Source organism: Babylonia areolata, chromosome 13, assembly GCF_041734735.1.
Source record: "Babylonia areolata isolate BAREFJ2019XMU chromosome 13, ASM4173473v1, whole genome shotgun sequence".
NCBI lineage: Eukaryota > Metazoa > Mollusca > Gastropoda > Neogastropoda > Buccinidae > Babylonia > Babylonia areolata.
In genome coordinates this window covers 29,868,979-29,894,823 of record NC_134888.1, presented here as the reverse complement: position 1 = coordinate 29,894,823, position 25,845 = coordinate 29,868,979, and the positions used below count along the sequence as shown (strand labels likewise).

The 25,845-nt window shown below is 43.0% G+C and overlaps 1 protein-coding gene across 8 annotated transcripts in view; it reads right to left on the bottom strand.

Moving 5' to 3' along the window:
* Positions 1–25,845, bottom strand: part of LOC143289195 (uncharacterized) — a 47,350-nt gene that overhangs the window by 9,433 nt on the left and 12,072 nt on the right. For all 8 annotated transcript variants that reach the window (XR_013056203.1, XR_013056201.1, XR_013056202.1 and 5 more), the window contains 12 exons: positions 24,995–25,259; positions 23,280–23,494; positions 22,096–22,323; positions 20,048–20,188; positions 17,873–18,071; positions 16,238–16,348; positions 13,553–13,665; positions 12,804–12,879; positions 9,484–9,605; positions 5,352–5,486; positions 3,141–3,244; positions 152–283 (listed from right to left, as the gene is read on the bottom strand). Coding sequence is in view for 4 of the 8 variants with exons in the window: in XM_076598129.1 (XP_076454244.1) it covers positions 152–283; positions 3,141–3,244; positions 5,352–5,486; positions 9,484–9,605; positions 12,804–12,879; positions 13,553–13,665; positions 16,238–16,348; positions 17,873–18,071; positions 20,048–20,188; positions 22,096–22,323; positions 23,280–23,494; positions 24,995–25,259 (1,841 nt within the window). In the remaining 4 variants the exon portion in view is untranslated. The remainder of the gene's footprint in view (positions 1–151; positions 284–3,140; positions 3,245–5,351; positions 5,487–9,483; positions 9,606–12,803; positions 12,880–13,552; positions 13,666–16,237; positions 16,349–17,872; positions 18,072–20,047; positions 20,189–22,095; positions 22,324–23,279; positions 23,495–24,994; positions 25,260–25,845) is intronic.

The following is a 25,845-nucleotide window of genomic DNA, read 5'->3' as shown; positions in this document are numbered from 1 at the left end:
CAGCAGTGTGTTGTACTGGTCAGTTCCAACAGTGTGTTGTACTGGTCAGTTCCAGCAGTGTGTTGTACTGGTCAGTCAGTGTGTTGTACTGGTCAGTTCCAACAGTGTGTGTTACTCACCCTGGTCAGTTCCAGCAGTGTGTGTTACTCACCCTGGTCAGTTCCAGCAGTGTGTTGTAATCATAGTGGTAGGAGGGAGGGCGGGGACAAGGTCGGGCCAACATGGCTGACAGCCGTTCCTTCAGCTTCTCCATCCTTCGCTCCAGACTCTCTTCATTCTCTATCTGTCGTAACAATCATCACAACAATCATCACAACAATCTTCGTTCTCTATCTGTCATAACAATCATCACAACAATCATCATAACAATCTTCGTTCTCTATCTGTCGTAACAATCATCACAACAATCATCATAACAATCTTCGTTCTCTATCATAACAATCATCACAACAATCTTTGTTCTCTATCTGTTGCAACAATCATCACAACAATCTTTGTTCTCTATCTGTCGTTACACAGCAATCATCACAACAATCCTTGTTCTATATCTGTCATTACACAGCAATCATCACAACAATCCTCTTTCTCTATCTGTCGTTACACAGCAATCATCACAACAATCCTCGTTCTCTATCTGTCGTAACAATCATCGCAACAATCTTCGTTCTCTATCTGTCGTTACACAGCAATCATCACAACAATCATCGCAACAATCCTTGTTCTACATCTGTCATTACACAGCAATGATCAAAACAATCCTCATTCTCTATCTGTCGTTACACAGCAATCATCACCACAATCCTCGTTCTCTATCTGTCATTACACAGCAATCATCACAACAATTCTTGTTCTCTATCTGTCGTTACACAGCAATCATCACCACAATCATCACAACATTCATTCTCAATCGGTCGTTACACAACAATCATCACAAAAATCCTCATTCTCTATCTGTCGTTATACAGCAATCATCACAACAATCTTCGCTCTCTATGTGTCATTACACAGCAATCATCACAACAATCATCACAACAATCCTCGTTCTCTATCTGCCGTTATACAGCAATCATTGCAACAATCATCACAACAATCCTCATTCTCTATCTGCCGTTATACAGCAATCATTGCAACAATCATCACAAAAATCCTCATTCTCAATCTGTCATTACACAGCAATCATCACAACAATCATCAGTCTCTACCTGTCGTTACATAGCAATCATTACAACAACCATTGCTCTTTACCTGTCCTTACAAAACAATCATCACAACAATAATCATTTTCTGTTTGTCAGCACAGAACAATCATCACAACAATCATCATTCTCTATTAGTCAGCTCACAACAATCATAACAACAGTCATTATCCTCTATTTGTCAGCACAGAACAATCATCACAAAAGCCATCATACTCTATTAGTCAGTTCATAACAATCATCACAACAATCCTCATTCTCAATCTGCTGGCACACGACAATCATCACTATTTATTGATTTCAACCCTCTTTGGACAGAGCATTTAAAATACAATTTAATCGGTGATAAAAACAGATATAAAAAAATATTGATATCTTGTCATCTTTCACACTTTAAAGACTTTCCAAAAATATTCCTCCATGCTTTTGACAAATTGCAAAAATTAACCCGTTGTGTGACGTGCGACTTATGTCCCCTTTGTTGCACTGTTGTACACCTACAGGACATAACTCTCAGGCCCAATTTTCATAAGCAATTCGCAGTTGACAGTTAATGGGAAATAACCTACTTTGTTTCTCCATGTCTTCTAGAAGTTTGAAGATTGCTCACATCCCTCAGACTTGTACGGTCAGTTCTGAACAACTGGTAGGCAGTAGGAAATTCCGAAGTTACTCTCAAACACGTTTGGTCAAATAGGTATTATTTAGCTAAGATGGATTTTGTCTCATTTTTCAAAGGTTTACAGCCTAAGAAGTGGCTCAGGAAATACTGAAAGATGTGGACAGTGGGGAAGAAAGCCAGTGTTGTGGTGAGGGTGATGATTCAGGTGCAGATATGGACAATGATGGTAACAGTCACAAATCACTTCATGACACAGAGTGAAAGTAACAGTGATGTATGTGAGCCCAAGACTGACAGTCTGCATCTGTAGCAAGCCAGGAGTACAGTGACAGTGAAGGTGAACCAGATGGTAGCACAAGCACTGCGACTCTACATGTGTAACTGGAATGGGAAGGGGCATGAGGAAACTGGGGGTCAATCAAACTAACCACCAGGGGGGGAGGGAGGTAGGATGGGAGGACGGTATTTGTTGGTAAAGTGCCAACACACAGCTGGCTGGCCAACTGGTGTCTTTTTCATCAAGCTTTGGTGTAAAACTGGGTCACAGGCACCCAATGAAAACAAATTTGACTGGAAATGCTGGAGTTATTTGTGATGCAGAGAATTTCTAACCACTTGATTTCATGGAAATTTTCTTTGACTCAGATTAGAAACAAGAATAACAACAGTTATACAAAGCAGTTGCAATTACTTTACCATCTGCTTAAAGCACAATGCATGAGGAATCACTATGCAAAATTTCAAGGAGATATTTTTGTACTTGAATGAAGAAGTAATATACATTTTATTGCACTTTCGTGGAAACCCCAAGTTTTCACTCAGCAAACAGGTATTTTAACAATCTTCAAATATTCTAGACAACTGGGAGAAACAAAGTAAGTTAAATATTAACCGTGAATTGCTGATGACAACTGGACATGAGAAATATGTCCCACAGGCGGATAACAGAGCAATAAAAGGGACGTAAGTCTCACGTCCCAAGACAGGCAACAGGTTAAGATAAGGTACAAGTCAGTAACCCAATGGAAGGCTTTGTACAAATAAGTTGCAAACTGACTTTATTTTCTTGACATGACATTATGAGCAAAACTGATCTAAGCAAAAAAGACCTGCAGTAACACTTTTGGGATATCAAACTGTATCTAGGGTCGGTTACTTTGGATAACAAAACATAAGCTTTCTTCTGCATTTGTGCACAATGGACAAAAAAGATCACAATCACTACACTGTCTGTAATGGCCATGATGGATGAACAGCAATATCTGATAGCCAAAATCTTCTCATAACATAATCATTTGAAAACCAAAACCAAAAGGACTGACCACTTCCTCCAGCTGTGTGGACACATAGTACAGCCTCCAGCCACTGGCTTTCTGCAGGATGCCCCGCTGACTGATCAACTCGTTCACCGTCCTGTTGCCCTCCTCTGAACATAGACAGAACCCTGCATCAACATTCTGCCCTGACAACCCTGCATCAACAGTCTGACCTTCCAACCCTGCATCAACATTCTGACCTTACAACCCTGCATCAACATTCTGGCCTTTCAACCCCACATCAACATTCTGACCTCACAACCCTGCATCAACATTCTGCCCTTCCAACCCTGCATCAACATTCTGCCCTTCCAACCCCGCATCAACATTCCGAACTTACGCCTGCATCAACATTCTGACCTTACAACCCTGCATCAACATTCTGGCCTTTCAACCCCACATCAACATTCTGACCTCACAACCCTGCATCAACATTCTGACAACCCTGCATCAACAGTCTGACAACACTGCATCAACAGTCTGACCTTACAACCCTGCATTAACATTCTGACCTTCCAACCCTGCATCAACATTCTGACCTCATAACCCTGCATCAACAGTCTGACAACACTGCATCAACAGTCTGACCTTACAACCCTGCATTAACATTCTGACCTTCCAACCCTGCATCAACATTCTGACCTTCCAACCCTGCATCAACATTCTGACCTCATAACCCTGCATCAACAGTCTGACAACACTGCATCAACAGTCTGACCTTACAACCCTGCATTAACATTCTGACCTCACAACGACCTTACAACCATGTGGGTTGCATCAACATTCTGACCTTACAACCCAGCATCAATATTCTGACCTTACAACCTTGCATCAACATTCTGACCTTACATATTCTGACTTTACAACCCTGTATCAACATTCTGACCTTACAACCCTGCATCAACATTCCGAACTTACGCCTGCATCAACATTCTGACCTTTCAACCCTGCATCAACATTCTGACCTCACAACCCTGCATCAACATTCTGACCTCATAACCCTGCATCAACAGTCTGACAACACTGCATCAACAGTCTGACCTTACAACCCTGCATTAACATTCTGACCTCACAACGACCTTACAACCATGTGGGTTGCATCAACATTCTGACCTTACAACCCAGCATCAATATTCTGACCTTACAACCTTGCATCAACATTCTGACCTTACATATTCTGACTTTACAACCCCGTATCAACATTCTGACCTTACAACCCTGCATCAACATTCTGACCTTACAACCCTGTATCAACATTCTGACCTTACAACCCTGCATCAACATTCTGACCTCACAAACCTGCATCAACAGTCTGACAACACTGCATCAACAGTCTGACAACACTGCATCAACAGTCTGACCTTACAACCCTGCATTAACATTCTGACCTCACAACAACCTTACAACCATGTGGGTTGCATCAACATTCTGACCTTACAACCTTGCATCAACATTCTGACCTTACATATTCTGACCTTACAACCTTGCATCAACATTCTGACCTTACAACCTTGCATCAACATTCTGACCTTACATATTCTGACTTTACAACCCTGTATCAACATTCTGAACTTACAACCCTGTATCAACATTCTGAACTTACAACCCTGTATCAACATTCTGAACTTACAACCCTGCATCAATATTCTGCATCAATATTCTGACCTTACAACCCTGCATGAATATTCTGACCTTACAACCCTGCATGAATATTCTGACCTTACAACCCTATATCAACATTCTGACATTACAACCCTGCATCAACATTCTGACAACCCTGCATCAATATTTTGACCTAACAACCCTGTGTCAACATTCTGACCTTACAACCCTGCATCAACATTCTGAACTTAGAACCCTGCATCAACATTCTGACCTTACAACCCTGCATCAACATTCTGAACTTAGAACCCTGCATCAACATTCTGACCTTACATATTCTGACCTTACAACCCTGCATCAACATTCTGACCTTACAACCCTGTATCAACATTCTGAACTTAGAACCCTGCATCAACAGTCACTTTTCTGGCTTTACAACTCATCAACATTCACTTTTCTGATCTTACATTCAAATAATGTTTGGACAGATCTTTGAACCCCTTTATCAAGCAGAATACTACAGCATGCTCATATGTCTACAAGTAGAACACACACATCAACACAAACACAGATGTATATATCACAAACAGACACACATACAGTGTGACCCCTGACCTTTTGGCCTGACGTCTGACTGACGCTGGAAGTGGTTATGTTTGGGTTTCCAGTTGACGGAGTAATCACTCATGATGGACATGGTCGGCTTTGTCCTCTCTCTTGTCCACCGCACACCCTCTGCATCCGTGTAGTCTGTACAACACACTACACACTTTATTCTTCTGCATCTGTGTAGTCTGTAAAACACACTACACACTTTATTCTTCTGCACCTGTGTAGTCTGTACAACACACTACACATTTTATTCTTCTGCATCAGTGTAGTTTGTACAACACACTACACATTTTATTCTTCTGCATCTGTGTAATCTGTGCAACACACTACAAGCTTCACGTCGGCTTTGTCCTCTCTCTTGTCCACCACACCCTCTGCATCTGTGTAGTCTGTACAACACACTACACACTTTATTCTTCTGCATCTGTTTAGTCTGTACAACACACTACACATTTTATTCTTCTGCATCTGTGTAATCTGTGCAACACACTACATGCTTCATGCTTCATCAGACATGAGGCAGAGGGAGAGAGGAAGGCAGTCATCAGACATGAGGCAGAGGGAGAGAGGAAGGCAGTCATCAGACATGAGGCAGAGGGAGAGAGGAAGGCAGTCATCAGACATGAGGCAGAGGGAGAGAGGAAGGCAGTCATCAGACATGAGGCAGAGGGAGAGAGGAAGGCAGACATCAGACATAAGGCAGAGGGAGAGAGGAAGGCAGTCATCAGACATGAGGCAGAGGGAGAGAGGAAGGCAGTCATCAGACATGAGGCAGAGGGAGAGAGGAAGGCAGACATCAGACATAAGGCAGAGGGAGAGAGGAAGGCAGTCATCAGACATAAGGCAGAGGGAGAGAGGAAGGCAGTCATCAGACATAAGGCAGAGGGAGAGAGGAAGGCAGTCATCATACATCAGACATAAGGCAGAGGGAGAGAGGAAGGCAGTCATCATACATCAGACATAAGGCAGACAGAGAGAGGAAGGCAGACATCAGACATGAGGCAGAGGGAGAGAGGAAGGCAGTCATCAGACATAAGGCAGAGGGAGAGAGGAAGGCAGTCATCAGACATAAGGCAGAGGGAGAGAGGAAGGCAGTCACCATACATAATAATAATAATAGTGGATACTTATATAGCACACTATCCAGAAATCTGCTCTAGGTGCTGTACAAAAACGCTTTTGATAACATAAAACATTATATCTATGTTACATACACACACCAAAATGTGACCACACACACACACACGCGCGCGCGCGCGCGCGCGCACGCACGCACACACACACACACACACACTGCATTCATACATTTTAGCATACATGTGTATCTAACAGCTACCCAAACACATACGCACACATAGGCAGGCACAAACTTACATAGACACACGCACACACAATACACATTCATATACATGCATGTAGTTGTGGACCTGCCACAATTGAACTTATTGCTGAGGGAAAAGGTGAGTTTTGAGACGAGATTTAAAAGATGCGAGGGAATCAGAATGACGGAGGTTATCAGGGAGCTTGTTCCACGTCTTTGGCGATTGAAAAGAAAACGATCTGTGTCCATAGGTCTTACTTCTGACGTGAGGTATCCTGAGAAGTCGAGTATCAGAGGAAGAACGGAGCTGGCGAGACGGGGTATAGATATGGATGAGTTCAGAAAGATATTTGGGGCCAGATCCGTTGACTGCAGAAAAGGTCAGAGTGGATAGCTTATAGTCTATTCGATCAGAAACGGGCAACCAGTGGAGAGACTGAAGGAGAGGAGAAACATGGTCAAATTTAGAAGCTCTGCAAATGAGTCTGGCAGCGTTATTCTGAATTCTTTGGAGTCTGTCTAACAGGTATTTGGGAAGGCCGGCCAAAAGAGAGTTGCAGTAATCCAATCTTGAGAGAACCAGAGAGCATACAAGTGTCTTGGTTGCATCGGTTGAGAGACAGTGGCGGATAGAGCTGATTCTACGCAGTTCCAAATAGGCAACTTTACAGATATTCGAAATGTGCTGTTGGAAGGAAAGAGACTGGTCCAGGATTACACCAAGACTGCGAACAGAGGGAGAAAGTGAAACAGGTGTGCTATTGATCAGAACAGAGTCAGGAAAGGAAGGATGTTGACGAAACTTCTTTGGACAGGTTATCATAAATTCAGTCTTATCATCATTTAATTGCAGCTTGTTGAGAGTCATCCAGTCCTTTAGGCCAGCAATGCACTCCTGTGTTTGAGTCACCAGTGCATCAAATTCAGCTATGGAAGCCGACTGATAAAGTTGTGTGTCATCAGCAAAGCTCTCATGCGACATCGCATGATGACTGATGACATCCGACACAGGAGCCGCATACAGCACGAAAAGAACAGGACCTAGGACGGACCCTTGTGGGACACCATATTTCAAGGCAGATACTCTAGAGTATGTACCATTTACACACACTTTCTGTGTACGATCTGACAGGTAAGACGTGATCCATGCTAGTGCAGTGTCACGAATACCAAAGGAAGTTTTAAGTCTGTTCAAGAGGATAGAGTGGTCGATAGTGTCAAAAGCTGCTGACAAATCTAAGAGAGCGAGAACAGATATCTTATCCTCATCAAATCCCGAAAGCAAATCATTCACTATTCTAAGAAGGGCTGTTTCGCAACTATGACCACGTCTATAAGCTGACTGGTGGGAATTAAGTAAACCATTCTGCTCCAGATGAGCTAAGAGCTGAGACAATATGATCTTTTCTAGCAGTTTTGATAAAAATGACAGATTAGAGACAGGTCGATAATTTTTCAAACAATTATGATCCAAAGATGGTTTCTTGATGAGTGGACGTACAACAGCAGATTTGAAGCTTTCAGGGAAACAACCAGACAGTAAGGAAGAATTGATGACATGAGTAATATGTGGCAGTAGAACATCAATACATTCAACCAACATCAGACATAAGGCAGAGGGAGAGAGGAAGGCGGTCATCACACATGATGCAGAGGGAGAGAGGAAGGCAGTCATCAGTCATAAGGCAAAAGGCAGAGGGAGAGAGGAAGGCAGTCATCAGACATGAGGCAGAGGCAGAGAGGAAGGCAGTCATCAGACATGAGGCAGAGGGAGAGAGGAAGGCAGACATCAGACATGAGGCAGAGGGAGAGAGGAAGGCAGACATCAGAGATAAGGCAGAGGGAGAGAGGAAGGCAGACATCAGACATAAGGCAGAGGGAGAGAGGAAGGCAGTCATCAGACATGAGGCAGAGGGAGAGAGGAAGGCAGACATCAGACATGAGGCAGAGGGAGAGAGGAAGGCAGTCATCAGACATGAGGCAGAGGGAGAGAGGAAGGCAGACATCAGACATGAGGCAGAGGCAGAGAGGAAGGCAGACATAAGACATGAGGCAGAGGGAGAGAGGAAGGCAGACATCAGACATGAGGCAGAAGGAGAGAGGAAGGCAGACATCAGACATGAGGCAGAGGCAGAGAGGAAGGCAGACATCAGAAATCAGACATAAGGCAGAGGCAGAGAGGAAGGCAGACATAAGACATCAGACATGAGGCAGAGGGAGAGAGGAAGGCAGTCATCAGACATGAGGCAGAGGGAGAGAGGAAGGCAGTCGTCAGACATGAGGCAGAGGGAGAGAGAAAGGCAGACATCAGCCATGAGGCAGAGGGAGAGAGGAAGGCAGTCATCAGACATGAGGCAGAAGGAGAGAGGAAGGCAGACATCAGACATGAGGCACAGGGAGAGAGGAAGGCAGACATCAGACATGAGGCAGAGGGAGAGAGGAAGGCAGACATCAGACACGAGGCAGAAGGAGAGAGGAAGGCAGACATCAGACATGAGGCAGAGGGAGAGAGAAAGGCAGACATCAGACATGAGGCAGAGGGAGAGAGGAAGGCAGACATCAGAGGGAGAGAGGAAGGCAGTCATCAGACATAAGGCAGAAGGAGAGAGGAAGGCAGACATCAGACATGAGGCAGAGGCAGAGAGGAAGGCAGAAATCAGACATAAGGCAGAGGCAGAGAGGAAGGCAGACATCAGAAATCAGACATAAGGCAGAGGCAGAGAGGAAGGCAGACATCAGACATCAGACATAAGGCAGAGGGAGAGAGGAAGGCAGACATCAGACATCAGACATGAGGCAGAGGGAGAGAGTCACCTTCTTGGTGCTGCAGGGGATGTTCCTGCTTCAAGTCCGACACTGGGGGTTTGCTGTCACCCTCCTCGTCTGTGGAACTGTTCTGTTTCACTTCTTCACTCACACTCCTGCGTGATACATCACTGTAACATGCAGATACATCACTGTAACATGCAGATACATCACTGTAACACAGAGAGCCATGACTGCAACATAGAAAGGCATCACTGCAACATAGAGACACAACACCATAAAACAGAAACTTATCACTGTAACATACAAACACAAGAATGTAACATACAGATACATGGCTGAAACATAGACACATCACTGTAACATAGACAAGATATGACTGTAACATAGGGACATCACTGTAACATAGAGATGTCACTGTAACATAGAGACATCACTGTACTGTACAAATAAATCACTGCAACATACAAATGAATCATTGAAACATTGAAATACATTTGACGGGCGCAATAGCCGATTGGTTAAAGCGTTGGACTTTCAATCTGAGGGTCCCGGGTTCGAATCTCGGTAATGGTGCCTATTGGGTAAAAGGTGGAGATATTTCCAATCTCCCAGTCAATATATGTGCAGACGTCCTTGCACCTGAACCACCTTTGTGTGTATACGCAAGTAGAAGATCAAATATGCACGTTAAAGATCCTGTAATCCATGTCTGCATTTGGTGGGTTATGGTAACAAGAACATACCCAGCATGCACACCCCCGAAAACGGAGTATGGCTGCCTACACTGCAGGGTTAAAACAGTCATACACATAACAGCCCACTTATGTACAAACGAGTGAATGTGGGAGCTGCAGCCCATGAACGATAAAGAAGAAGAAATACATTATTCTAACATGGATACATCACTGTAACATAGATTATTGTCTCTATCAAACCATGAATTGTGTGCATCCATTCTTTTCCTTAGCATAGCAGAACCATCTCACTGCTTCATGCACACACACACACACACACACACACACACATGTATGTATGTGCAAGACAAAAAAGACAAAAAATGAAGCATAACTTCAAACCACTACTCCTAGGCGTCAATAAAATTGAAGAGGTAGATTCACACAAAATTCTGGGTGTCATTATTGATAAAGATCTATCTTGGACTGATCATACAAAGTACTTAAGTAAACATCTCTCAAATAGAATACTTCAACTAGCAAAAATCAAAACGATTCTTAATGTCCATTCACGAAAGCTCTTCTTCTGTGCACATATTCTGCCAGTAATTGATTATGCGTCAACTTTATGGGACAGCAGTAGCCTCTCAAACTTGAAGTTTATTCACTGTATGTATAAAAGAGCACTGAAAATAGCATTGTTAAAACCGAACTCCCTGACTCCAATGGACTATAAACAACTTAATATATTATCTTTTCACAATGGGCTGTACTTCAACAAAGCTGTTTGCATGCATAATGTATGCAAATGCTCCAAAAAAGATTGCAGACACTTTTAAAACTAATGAACACAGACACAACCACATGCTCTGCATACCCAGACCAAGAAACAACCTTTACAAATCCAGCTTTCTGTATTCTGGTGGAAATTTATGGAATAATCTCCCACTCACTCTGAAAAGTATCGTAAATAAAAACGTGTTTAAGAAAAATCTGCAGAATCACCTCATTGAAAATAATTAACAGTAATTCAAATTTTGATCTGTTTGTCTAATATTTCTATTATTTGTGAAATGTTTTGTATATGCTTGTGTTGGCAAGGATTTTGCACTATATGGAGGAACATGTGCATGTGGGTGGGATGGGCATGGTCAAATTGTGTCCGAGAATTTGTGTTCAGTGGTGTGTGTGTGTGTGTGTGTGTGTGTGTGAAATGGAAATGCAATTGTGTATTTCTTTATCACAATATCCTTGTATATATATATATATATATATATATATATATATATATATATATACACACACATATACATATATGCATTTTGTTGTTATTGTTGCTCTTCATCTGCTTGTTTCTTCTCTCTCTCTCTCTCTCTCTCTCTCTCTCTCTCTCCTATTTTTTCTTTTTTTTTCCTTCTTTTTTTTTTCTTTTTTTATAATTATTATTTTCATTGATGGCTTTATGTAAAAAAGTGATTGTTGCTTATTCAATTTACCATCATGAAATAAAATCTTGACCTGACTTGACTTCACACACACACACACACACACACACACACAATTCCCTTCATCAAGGAGGACATGTGTTGATTCGAACAGATCTCCGAAGCAGTAGAATATCTCTGATAATGATAAATGTAGCTTCTGTGGATCACATTCAGAAACCACTGAACATCTTTTTTTTAGAGATATGAGATTGTGCAGAGATTTTGGTCTGCTTTCCAAACTGATATAAATAACAAATACAATAATGTACACAATGCCCAATTATGTGAAGAACTGGTTTTATTTGGCAATTCACCAACATTTGCTACAGACAACATTGTTGATTTTATCATTTTACTTGCAAAAAACTTTCTGTATAAATACAAATTCAATAAACAACAACCACAACTCAATGCATTTAGAACACACCTCAGATACAGATACAAAGTCGAAGAACATGCATCTTATATACTGATGAACATTATGCTTTTTGTACGAAGTGGAACAGATACCTTCCAATTATGGAAACTGTCACCTGATCATAATTTTACCTGTTCCATAGTAACCATCCTGTATAACAGTCCTTATAAAATGAATGGGGGAAAAAAAAGGAAAGACAGAGAGAAAAAAAGGAAAAAAAGAAACTCACATCCACTGCAAAACACTTGTACTAGCAGTTTTTTGTTTGTTTGTTTGTTGTTGTTTTTCATTGTAATTAACCATAAGCTTTTTTTCCAATAATGCAGAAGTGGTATACTCATTGTTCCTTTTGCCTCGTCTTTGTTGCGATTACTGTAATAGTTGACATAATTGATACTATTGCTATGTTATAACTGGTCTCATTATTATTAATATTATCTTAATATTATTACTTATTCTACTGCTATTACAAGCGTCATACTATTGAAACCATCATCACTACTGCAATCAATAATGTGCCAACAGTGACTGACTGAATGATTGGACAAGCAGTTAAATGTGTGTGGGGTTGGGTTTTTTTTTGGTTGTTGTTGTTTTTTATATACTATATTTTTGTTTTTGTTTTTTCTCTTTTGGATGTAACTGTTCGTTTATACTATTTGTTCATATTGTTCTCTGTATATTGTATACATGTCCTTGCAAAATTATTAAAAAAAAAACCAGAAATGTGTTGATTCTTTTCCAACTCAGAAAACGAACAGACCCACACACCAACACAACACTCACAACAGTTGTTTCCTGGATCGTTTCCTTGGTGACGCCTCACTGTTGGTGCTGACAGCAGGGGAGGCCACCAAGGGACCTACACGATAAAGTGAACAAACTGACAGTCAACACGGTGTCATCAGTGCAGTGAAGTATCAAAAAAAATAAAAAATAAAAAATAAAAAAATCAAACAAAATTGACAACTCCCTCTGACTGATCTAAAATGAAAGTAGAAACCATGTGTTGTGTATTTCTCTTTGACAGCAGAAGCTTTGACAGGGGGCATTAACATGTGAAGAAAGCGTGTGTTGATACACAACTTGGCTGTTTCGATCCTATCCAGGTTGGTCAGTTCTCTGTTATTGTTTTCCTGTCAGAACAATACCATCACCCGCCCCTCTTCTCACGGGGTGTTGACAGTGGCTTTTCTCACTGGGTGTTGACACTGGGTTTTATTGCTCTCATGTCTTACAATTCAACCACAAATGGGGATTTTGATAAACATCACTACGGAAATTTGCAAACCCCTAGCCCCTAGCACAACAGCCAAAATGGTGACTAACTTAAGTCCAACTGTACACATTTTGTGCAGCAACATTATTTTACAACAAACCAATTTTCTTCAATCAGTTCATTTCATTGTGTAAAAATGTGAGTCTGAATTGCTTGTCAATTTGATCTACATACAAACTTGCACAAACATAGATATACACACTAACACACACACACACACACACACACAAACACACAGACCCACAGAGACACTGACCCCCGGACTCAGGAGGCTCCAGCTTTACTCTGACATCAGTGTGTGAGGCGTGTATGGGAGTGGTGGCGTCATTAGATGACAGGGCTGTGTCTGTCGACGACTGGCTGTTCTCCCTGAACACACACAACAAAATATGAAGCCTGACAGACAAAATATCGTTCTCCCTTCACAAAAGCAGCACATGTTGAAATCTGACAGACTGTATTCCCTAAACAAACAGAGCACAGGTTGAAATTTGACAGTCAAAAGGCTGTTTTCCCTCAACACACACAGCACAAGTTGAAGTCTTACAGACAAAAGGCTGTTTTCCCTCAACACACACAGCACAAGTTGAAGTTTGACAGACAAAAAGCTGTTTACCCTCAACACACAGAGCACAAGTTGAAGTCTGACAGATAAAAGGCTATTTTCCCTCAACACACATAGCACAAGTTGAAGTCTGGCAGATAAAAGGCTATTTTCCCTCAACACACATAGCACAAGTTGAAGTCTGGCAGACAAAAGGCTGTTTACCATCAACACACAGAACACAACTTGAAACCTGGCAGACAAAAGGCTGTTTACCCTCAACAAACAGAGAGCACAGGTTGAAATCTGACAGACAAAAGGCTGTTTACCCTCAACACACACAGCACAAGTTGAAATCTGACAGACAAAAGGCTGTTTACCCTCAACACACACAGCACAAGTTGAAGTCTGGCAGACAAAAGGGTGTTTACCCTCAACACACACAGCACAAGTTGAAACCTGACAGACGAAAGGCTGTTGTCACAACCCATAAGGGGTTGCCCATGTACCCCCACCCTTTCCCAATCTATCTAACTTCCCGACAACACAAACACAGAGACACAGAAAAGATCAGCTCAGGTTCTTTACTGACACATGGAATGAAATAAAGACATGACAAATCAAAGCACACAAAAGTTTCCCCCCCATCTAACTACAGCACAATTAATTCAGTTCCAATCTTTCTTATTGCAAAGTCACTGCAGCACCAGTCCAGCACACAGACACTACCAGAGTTCACCTGAGCGAACTCCACCCAACATCTGAAGACTGAAGTCACTTGTAGACTCTAGGGTTAAGGTAGGATGGGGAGAGGGGGACAATGGAAAAGGGTACGTTGGGAATGTGGAGGAGGGGGAGTGGGCGTGAGGAAACTGGGGCAGGGAAACGCAGACTGTTCCAGCGTCGAACCTGGGGCACGGGGGAAAAGTCACAGGAAAAATCTGTCACCAGGTAGACACACAGGCACACCACTGGCCCAGAGTGAAACACAGACCACACACAGAGGAAGAAGGGGGTGACAAGTAAAATGCCCACTACTTCTGTCAGACGGCACCCAACAACTCACACACTGGAACAGCGACCTATCTCTAAGAGAGCTTGGCATCAAAAGCGAAGCTGAATCTTTCTTCTTAACCTACATTAACTTCTGAACTCGCTCAGAGTAAAAAAAAAAAAAATGCTCAAGGAAAATGAACATGCCATACACATATCCCAGAATTGCACGTGCATACACCCAGTTAAACTGAGCATATACATGAAGGAGAGTGGGTGGTGAAGAAGAGAGGGTGGTGAAGGAGTGAGGAAGAGAGAGGTGGGGGGGGGGGGAAGAAGGGAGAGAGAAAGGGGGAAGAGGGAAGGAGAAAAGAGGTGCACACAAGCACGCACACAGATCCCCAACGAGCCATGACACCTGTTTACCCACAACACACAAAACATGGAGTGAAGTGTTGGCACAGTGGTAAAGCATCCGTCTAGGAAGTGAGAGAATCTGAACACACTGGTTCGAATCCCACAGTCGCCAGTATTTTCTCCCCTTCCAGTAGACCTCAAGTGGTGGTCTGGATGCCAGTCATTCGGATGAGACGATAAACCAAGGTCCCATGTGCAACACGCACAAAGCACACATAAAAGATCCAACACCAACAAAAGGGTTGTCCCTGGCAAAATTGTGTAGAAAAATCCACTCCAATAGGAAAACAAATAAAATTGCAGGCAGAAAAAAAAAGAAGGGGGGCTCTCTCACTCTCTCCCCTCTGGGGAGAGCAACCCAAATTTCACACAGAGAAATCTGTTGTGACAAAAACAGTGATACAATATTAAGTGAAGTCTGACAGACTACAATGAAGCATGCCCCCCCGCCCCACCTCACCTCCCCAAGCCCCCCCACATCCCCTTCCCTTCCCTCCCCCACCAGTGATATCACTGGGCATGTGTATACATACATGTACATTTTGTTGGCATCTATGAATCAGTAACAGCGCATTCAGGAAAGCCTGCCATGTTTATTGTCTTTCCAGACACTGTCAACTAATCTGCCTGGCAATCACAAATAACAATCATGTTTACTGTCTTTCTTCATACTATCAATTTGTACTTGGCAACCAAAATAAGTCTTGGACACTCTATCAATTTTTACCTGTCAATCAAAATAAATAAGTCTTGCCTATCATCTTTATGCACGAAATTTATAAATCTTGTTTAATATCTATCTAAACACTCTAACAATCTTTATCTTGCAATCAAAATAAATAACAGGCTTGTATATTATCCTTCTAGACACTATAACAATCTGGTATATTACTTTTCTAGACCCTCCCTCAACCATGACCTGGCAATCAAGCTAAAAAAGACCTATAACTGACCACATGCCCTGGATGTCAGAGAATCACAACCTACGTGGCAGGTGTTTTTGGAGAGCTGATGTTGGAGTGGGGGGTGGTGTCGGGTCGAGGGCTGTGACTCTCTCCCATCACGCTGAAGTTGGGCTTTCTGGGCACCGCACTGTTCCTGTCTCAGTACAGTATAGTACAGTATAGTATAGTATTGTATTGTATTGTATTGTATTGTATTGTATTGTACTTTACTGTGCTGGTATTGTAGTGTATTGCACTGTAATGTACTGTTGAGTGTTGATTTGTGTTGTATCAATTTTCATCAGAACAGATTTCTCTGTGTCAAATTCAAGCTGCTCACTCTCTCTCTCTCTGGAGAGCATCTCACCATAGAGCAGCACCGCTCTTTTTTCTTCAGTCTGCAAGTGTGTTTTGCTTCCAAAGTGGATTATTCTACAGAATTTTGCTTACTGTTATCAAACATGACTTGTGTCAAACAACATGGGTTGTTATCAACATGAAATTGTCATACAACATGGTTTGTTATCAAACATGTGTCATACAACATGGATTGTTGTCAGACATGACTCATGCCATACAACACAGATTGTTATCAAACACGACCTTTGTCATACAACATGGATTGATATCAAACATGACCTGTGTCATACCATAAAACATGGATTGTTATTAAACATGACCTGAGTAATACAAGATGGATTGTTATCAAACATGACTTGTCATACAACATGGATTGTTATCTGACATGACTTGTGTCATACAACATGGATTATTATCAGACATGACTCATGTCATACAATATGGATTGTTATCAAACATGACATGTGTCATACAACACAGATTGTTATCAGACATGACTCAAGTCATACAACATGGATTGTTATCAAACATGACATGTGTCAAACAACATGGGTTGATATCAAACATGACTTGTGTCATACAACATGGATTGTTATCAGATATGACTTGTGTCATACAACATGGATTATTGTCAAACATGACTTGTGTCATACAACACAGATTGTTATCAAACATGACTTGTGTCATACAACATGGATTGTTATCAGACATGACTCGTGTCACACAACATGGATTGTTATCAGACATAGACTGTTATCAAATATGACTTGTGTCATATAACATGGATTGTTATCAGACATGACTTGTGTCATACAACATGGATTGTTATCAGAAATGATTTGTGTCATTCAACATGGATTGTTATCAAACATGACTTGTGTCATGCAAAATAGATTATTATCAAACACAACTTGTGTCATACAACATTGATTCTTATCAGACATGACTTGTGTCATACAACATGGATTGATATCAAACATGACTTGTGTCATACCACACAGATTGTTATCAAATATGACTGGTGTCATACAACATGGATTGTTATCAAACATGACTTGTATCATACCACAAAGATTGCTATCAGATATGACTTGTGTCATACAACATGGATTGTTATCAAACACAACTTGTGTCATACAACATGGACTGTTATCAAACACAACTTGTGTCAACAACACAGACTGTTTTCAGACATGACTTGTGTCATACCATACAACATGGATTTTTATCAAGTGTGACTCGTGTCTATAGAAGCAATGTCAGAGGAAAACACATCTTCCACATATTCCACAATGTCCAGCCCCCCATCCCCACTCACCCGTCCAGGTTGCGCTTCCTCAGGATGCTGGGTCGGGGGGATGTGGTGGAGGTGATGCTGGGGGTGGTGGTGGTGGGAGTGGCCTGGGGCTGGATGGAGGAGGAGGGGGCCTGGGTGTGTTGACCTGTTGCCATGGTGATCAGGCTGGAGGCCACTGTGGGTCTGGGGGTGAGGGTAGGAGACAGCACTGTACTGTTACCTGGGGGACAAAGAGCACTGTGCTGTTACCTGGGGGACACAGAGCACACAGCACTGTGTTGTTACCTGGGGAACACAGAGCACTGTGCTGTTACCTGGGGGACACAGAGCACTGTGTTGTTACCTGGGGGACACAGAGCACTGTGCTGTTACCTGGAGAACACAGAGCACTGTGTACTGTACTGTACTGTACTGTACTGTAGGTGTTACCTGAGGGACATAGAGCACTGTATATTGCACTGTACTGTACTGTACTATACTGTAGGTGTTACCTGGGGGACATAGAGCACTGTATGTTATACTGTACTGTACTGTAGTGTTACCTGGGGGACATAGAGCACTGTATATTATACTGTACTGTACTGTACTGTACTGTAGGTGTTACCTGGGGGACATAGAGCACTGTATATTGCACTGTACTGTACTGTACTATACTGTCAGTGTTATCTGGTGGACATAGAGCACTGTATGTTACACTTTACTGTACTGTACTGTACTGTACTGTACTGTACTATACTGTAGGTGTTAACTGGTGGACATAGAGCACTGTATGTTACACTTTACTGTACTGTACTGTATTATACTGTAGGTGTTACCTGGGGGACATAGAGTACTGTATATGGCACTTTACTGTACTGTACTATACTGTAGGTGTTACCTGGGGGACATAGAGTACTGTATATGGCACTTTACTGTACTGTACTATACTGTAGGTGTTACCTGGTGGACATAGAGCACTGTATCTTATACTGTAATGTACTGTAGGTGTTACCTGGGGTACACAGAGCACTGTATATGGCACTTTACTGAACTGTACTATACTGTAGGTGTTACCTGGGGGACATAGAGCACTGTGTGTTATACTGTAATGTACTGTAGGTGTAACTGGGGGACATAGAGCAGTGTATGTTATACTGTACTGTACTGTACTGTACTGTACTGTACTGTAGGTGTTACCTGGGGGGCATAGAGCACTGTATATTGCACTGTACTGTACTGTACTGTACTGTAGGTGTTACCTGGGGGGCATAGAGCACTGTATATTGCACTGTACTGTACTGTACTATACTGTAGGTGTTACCTGGGGGACATAGAGCACTGTATATTGCATTGTACTGTACTGTACTGTACTGTAGGTGTTACCTGGTGGACATAGAGCACTGTATGCTACACTTTACTGTACTGTACTATACTGTAGGTGTTACCTGGTGGACATAGAGCACTGTATGCTACACTTTACTGTACTGTACTATACTGTAGGTGTTACCTGGGGGACATAGAGCACTGTATATTGCACTGTACTGTACTGTACTATACTGTAGGTGTTACCTGGGGGACATAGAGCACTGTATATTGCACTGTACTGTACTGTACTATACTGTAGGTGTTACCTGGGGGACATAGAGCACTGTATATTGCATTGTACTGTACTGTACTGTACTGTACTGTACTGTAGGTGTTACCTGGGGGACATAGAGCACTGTATGTTACACTTTACTGTACTGTACTATACTGTAGGTGTTACCTGGTGGACATAGAGCACTGTATATTGCATTGTACTGTACTGTACTATACTGTAGGTGTTACCTGGTGGACATAGAGCACTGTATGCTACACTTTACTGTACTGTACTATACTGTAGGTGTTACCTGGTGGACATAGAGCACTGTATATTGCACTGTACTGTACTGTACTATACTGTAGGTGTTACCTGGTGGACATAGAGCACTGTATATTGCACTGTACTGTACTGTACTATACTGTAGGTGTTACCTGGGGGACATAGAGCACTGTACTGTACTGTACTGTACTGTACTGTACTGTACTGTACTGTAGGTGTTACCTGGGGGACATAGAGCACCACTGAGGACAGTCAAAAACTGGTAACACACACACACACACACACACACACACATGCGCACACACACACACACACACGAGAAAGAAGCCCTTCTCCCCCCCCCCCCCCCCCCTTACCAGCCCCAGGGGCAGCCATGTTGACGGCCATGTGGATGGAGGATGATGGGAAGGAGAGAGGCTCTGACTGACCGCAGCCCACCGATGCTGCTGTGCTGGCTGCCACCAGTGAGGCCAGCCCTGAGTGACCCGCTGTCAGCACTGCACACACACACACACACAACCAAGCACACACACACACATGCACACACACACACACACACCAACCACAGACACACACACACACACACACAGAACATTACTAAGGACAATCTGAATGATAGTAGTGTTTCTGCATATCAAGTGACCGGCAAGGGTTAGGCAAACAGCTAAATAAACACCCTTCCCATGACATGATAATAAACACCCTTCCCATGACATGATAATAAACACCCTTCCCATGACATGATATCAAACACCCTTCCCATGACATGATAATAAACACCCTTCCCATGACAATAAACACAAAGTGAAATCGCCAAAATGTACACATGCATGTATGTACGTATGTATACTGCATGACAGTAAAGTCATGTCCCACTATGACCATCAGAGCAGCAGAAGAGGCAACTGCTGCCCTCACTATCAGGGACAGAATTTGATGATAGTGCAGAGTGTCTTGTCCAAGTTTCATCCCTAAAGAGCTTCAGGACAGTCAGCATTGGGATAGTCCAAAAAAGCCAACTACTCCCAAACTGCAGCACTAAAAACCAGTGCAACCTTGCCTCCTAGTTTGAGAGTCAAAGACCTTATCACTTGCAGTGGAGAAACCATTAATCATACATCTCTCGCGTTGCTGCTGGCCTTACTGCCAAAATATCAATACAGAAATCCTTATAGAACAGCACACTTCCACCCAGTTAAGCGAAACCCTTTACCCACCAGGGGCCGTATTCAAGAGACCATCGCACCATCGTGGGTAATCTGCCTGAGGCAAAGCAAACTCCCCAAGGATAGGCAATATCCAGTTTTCAGGAACACAAGAGGCTACCCGCAGGTCTACAAACCCAAAGGCAATTTACCCTTACTATCTGCGAGGGATGACTGCCCACGAAGCAGGGGTAAAAATGGTGAATCCTTTTGTTGCGTTAGTTTGTTGAGGGAAAACAGGCATTTTGCCGAGAGACCATGTCTTGAATACGGCCCCTGATATTTATATCTTATCCTTTGTTCGCTTGGCAGTCAAAAATGACTCATGGAGACTGGCAGACATCATTACATTCCACATGAATAACATATGTAGCTGTGAAGTGAGTGCACTTGGAGACGATAAATGATGGAATGCCCAAAATTTGCATATCGTCTAAATAAATTCATTCCAGAGAAATATTTGAATCCGAAATTTGTTATTTTATTTCATTTTTGCAATTTGCTGAAAAGCAGGGAGGACAATGTGTTTGAAATTTGGGGGTGGGGGCTGGGGGGTTAGGGTATCCAGAATGCAAAGAGGCCCCCAGATTGGACAAGTTGCTGACCCTCATCAATGCTTTACCACTCAAGCTTTTTTTTCTTTTTCTTTTTTTTCTTTCGTTGTCACAATATGTGAAGAAAGTAACTGTGCTGCGGTCAGAAGTAAAAGAGCATGCACAGAAAGGAATCCCTGGCATTTTTAATTATAGAAGAATGACTAGGTGCCTGAGTGCACTTAGTGTGTCATGAATATGAAGATAACTTAACCTTCAAGGTAAACTGTATCCGGGGGTCCCTGCCATGTCATGGGTAACTTGCCTTCAGGCAAAATGAAGTTGGTCTTGAATACGGCCATAGGCTTGCCCTCACCCCCAGGTTACACCCACATATCCATCAGGCTTGCCCTCACCCCCAGGTAAGTATCACCCATATACCCATCAGGCTTGCCCTCACACCCAGTTAAGTATCACCCATATACCCACCAGGCTTGCCCTCACCCCCAGGTAAGTATCACCCATATACCCACCAGGCTTGCCCTCACACCCAGTTAAGTTATCATCCATATACCCACCAGGCTTGCCCTCACCCCCAGGTAATTATCACCCATATACCCATCAGGCTTGCCCTCCCCCCCAGGTAAGTGACACCCATATACCCACCAGGCTTTCCCTCCCCTCCAGCAGCCCCCAGTCCTGTCATCAAAGTGCTGATGGAGGAAGCAGCAGAAGGGGGAGTGGGAGCACTGATGGTGGCTGTGGGGGTGTTGAGGGCCAGCGGTGGTCCCGGTGGTCGCAGGGTTCCATCCAGCATCATGTGGGCACTGAACAGCATGGTGGGCTGGGCGGGGTGGGACAGGGAAGCCGCCAGGCTGGGCGTCTGGCTTGGAACTGAGAGGGGGACAGTGGGTTTTGAACTGAACTTGATAAATACGGATCTGATGAAATCACAGAAGGTTGTGATGTGTGCGTGTGTGTATGAGTGTATGAGTGTGTGTGTGTGTGTGTGTGTGTGTGTGTGTGTGTGTAAGTGCGCAAATGTTTCCAACTGCAATGTGCACATAGTCCTGCACATCTGTGAATGTGTTAACATGCTGGTGCTCATTTATGTGCTTGTGTATTTGTATATGTGCCTGTATGCATGCATGCTTGTGGAAGAGAACAAATATATATGCAGATGTGTATTACAGTGAAGTATTTGTGGGCATGTACATACTTCTGAACACAATGCGAATAATGTTCTTTTTTTTGCCCCGTGGCAATTCTCTGTGCGCACTGTGTGGTGTTTGTGTTGGTATGTCTGTGACTGTCTGTGACTGTCTGTGACATTCATGTATACCAGTTTGTGCATGAGCGTCTAAACGTGTGTGCATGCTCACATACCAGGGCATGTCGGTGACATATAAGCATGTCAGTTCACCTACATGAACATGCAAGAGTGTACTGTGTTAAAAAGTGTATTCACTTGTCTGCACATAAACTGCATCAACACTACAAAGAAGCAACTAAAAAAAAAAAAAAAAAAAAAAAAAAAAAAAAAAAAAAATATATATATATATATATATATGTACATGTATATGTACATGTATATGTAGTGTGTGTCTGAGTTTGCTTGCTTATGTCCCCCAATAAATGCATATTGTCATAACAAACACCACTAAAGCAGCCATAAAACAGCTCCAAGTCTTAAAACCAATGCAACAACAAGAAACATTCACCAATGAAGCAACTAAAGAACACACGAAAAAGCCAGCAAACAGCTCCAAGTGAAAAAAAAAACCCAACAACCCTGTGTTACCACAACAAACAAACATCACTCACAATTCCAGCCAACGTCTCAGCCTTACCCTTGGCCTGCTCTGCGGCAGGGCGGGGGAGAAAGAAGGTGGTGGGTGTGGCTGAAGGGAGGAGGGGGGCGGGGGTGTTGGGGGAGGAGGGGACCAGTTGAGCGCGGGCCTGCTGGTACAGGAAATGCTGCAGCCACACGTTGCCCCCCTCCTGACCCTGACCCCCTGACCCTGGGGTTGCCGCTGTCAGGTTGAACAGGGTGGGTGCCAGGGTTCTGTGGGCAGGAAACAGGACAGACACTGAGAACCACACAGCATGACAGGTGTGTTAACTACAGGAGTTACCACACAGGAAAAAAACCAACAGACACTGAGAACCACACAGCATGACAGGTGTGTTAACTACAAGAGTTACTATACAGAAAAAACACAACAGACACTGAGGCTTTCAACAGGTGTGATACTGCAACCGCTATAGGAGTTAATACAGAAAAAAATTAAAATAAAAATAAAATACCAAGCAAACAAACACTGAGAATCACACAGCATGAGAGAAATGGCTTTCAAGACGTGCCTTTGATACAAGTATTCAGACAAATAAAAACATGAACACATAACAGAAAAAAAGAAAAACAAGAACACACAGTAGAGAAAAAAAATCACACACAACTGTACTTTGGTCGATACCAGATTGGCAGTGTGTTATTCTGAAAGCAGTTCATAAGCAGTTTCATTCTGAAAGACATGAATAATACTCTTGAGAAAAAAAAAACAGAAAAAGGAAAATGCTAAAATATACCGATAAAGCACACAAACACACACACACACAAAATAAAATCACAAATGCCAAACACATGAATAAAGCCTTCCACATGAGCAACACTCAACAAGGGACCTTGGTCCACATGACGGATGACTCACTCAGTGATAATGAGTGACTGCTGTGTATCAGTGAACCAACCTCTCTCAGTAAGGGTGAGTGACTGTTGTGTATCAGTGAACCAACCTCTCTGCATCACTGAGAGTGAGTGACTGCTGTGTATCAGTGAACCAACCTCTCTCAGTGAGGGTGACTGCTTTTAATCAGTGAACCAACCTCTCTGCATCAGTGAGGGTGAGTGACTGCTATGTATCAGTGAACCAACCTCTCTGCATCAGTGAGAGTGAGTGACTGCTGTGTATCAGTGAACCAACCTCTCTCAGTCAGTGAGGGTGACTGCTGTGTATCAGTGAACCAACCTCTCTCAGTCAGTGAGGGTGACTGCTGTGTATCAGTGAACCAACCTCTCTCAGTCAGGGTGACTGCTGTGTATCAGTGAACCAACCTCTCTCAGTCAGTGAGGGTGACTGCTGTGTATCAGTGAACCAACCTCTCTCAGTCAGTGAGGGTGACTGCTGTGAATCAGTGAACCAACCTCTCTCAGTCAGTGAGGGTGACTGCTGTGTATCAGTGAACCAACCTCTCTCAGTCAGTGAGGGTGACTGCTGTGTATCAGTGAACCAACCTCTCTCAGTCAGTGAGGGTGACTGCTGTGAATCAGTGAACTAAACTCTCTCAGTAAGTGAGGGTGACTGCTGTGTATCAGAGAACCAACCTCTCTCAGTAAGGGTGAGTGACTGCCGTGCATCAGTGAACCAACCTCTCTCAGTCAGTGAGGGTGACTGCTGTGAATCAGTGAACCAAACTCTCTCAGTAAGTGAGGGTGACTGCTGTGTATCAGAGAACCAACCTCTCTCAGTAAGGGTGAGTGACTGCCGTGCATCAGTGAACCAACCTCTCTCCATGCTGTGCTGCCAGAGACGTCACTGCTGTGGGAACGGCTCCTGTCAAGACCCCCCCTCCAGTGGTTGCCGTCACTACAGAGGCAGTCTGAGTGCGCGGGGTCTGTGACAGCACTAACTGACCGGCGCCTGTCTGAGTTGCGATGGAGCTGAGGTCAGCAACAGAGGTCAGCTCTGGTCCGGACGTGGTCTGCACAGCGATGGAAGCAGGGAGGGCAGAGGTCAAGGTCAGCTGCTGGCGCTGTGGGGTCACCTTGGCTGAAAAGTTGACACGTTAAATGACACTGACAGACAGCAAAAAGACTTCACGCAAGGCAAATTCAGATAACTAAGCAAACTGTTTCCCAAGTGTCCAGAATGCTTTCTGCACAAATGTCATTTTTTCTTCTTTTTTTTCACAGAATCCAAAAGTAGTGCTCAACAGTCAAAACATGGAATAATATGCACACAACCAAGCTGTTTCTTTGATTTTTATGTTTTGCTGCCACTGTGGTCTATCTCATATTCTGATTCAACTGCAACATGATTTTCACAGCAAGGACACAGAAGAAAGTTCAAATTTAGGAATTACAAGAAAAAGTATGAAAACATTTATAAGCAAAATGATGAGAAACACTAACAATATCTAATAAAGGAAAGTTTCTTGCCAGAGTCTGGACTAGTGGGTCACGGTTAAGTATGTGTAATTAAATGACAATTGTCCTACTGGACTGTATAGCAAACCTTCCATCTTGAAATTGTCAAAACTACCAGTTACAAAAAACAGGTAAGAATGTTTTTAAAACCTGGCACTTAGCCCTTTCACTGCCTGGGAAATATAGATCCTGCTGCAAGGCCTCTGCCA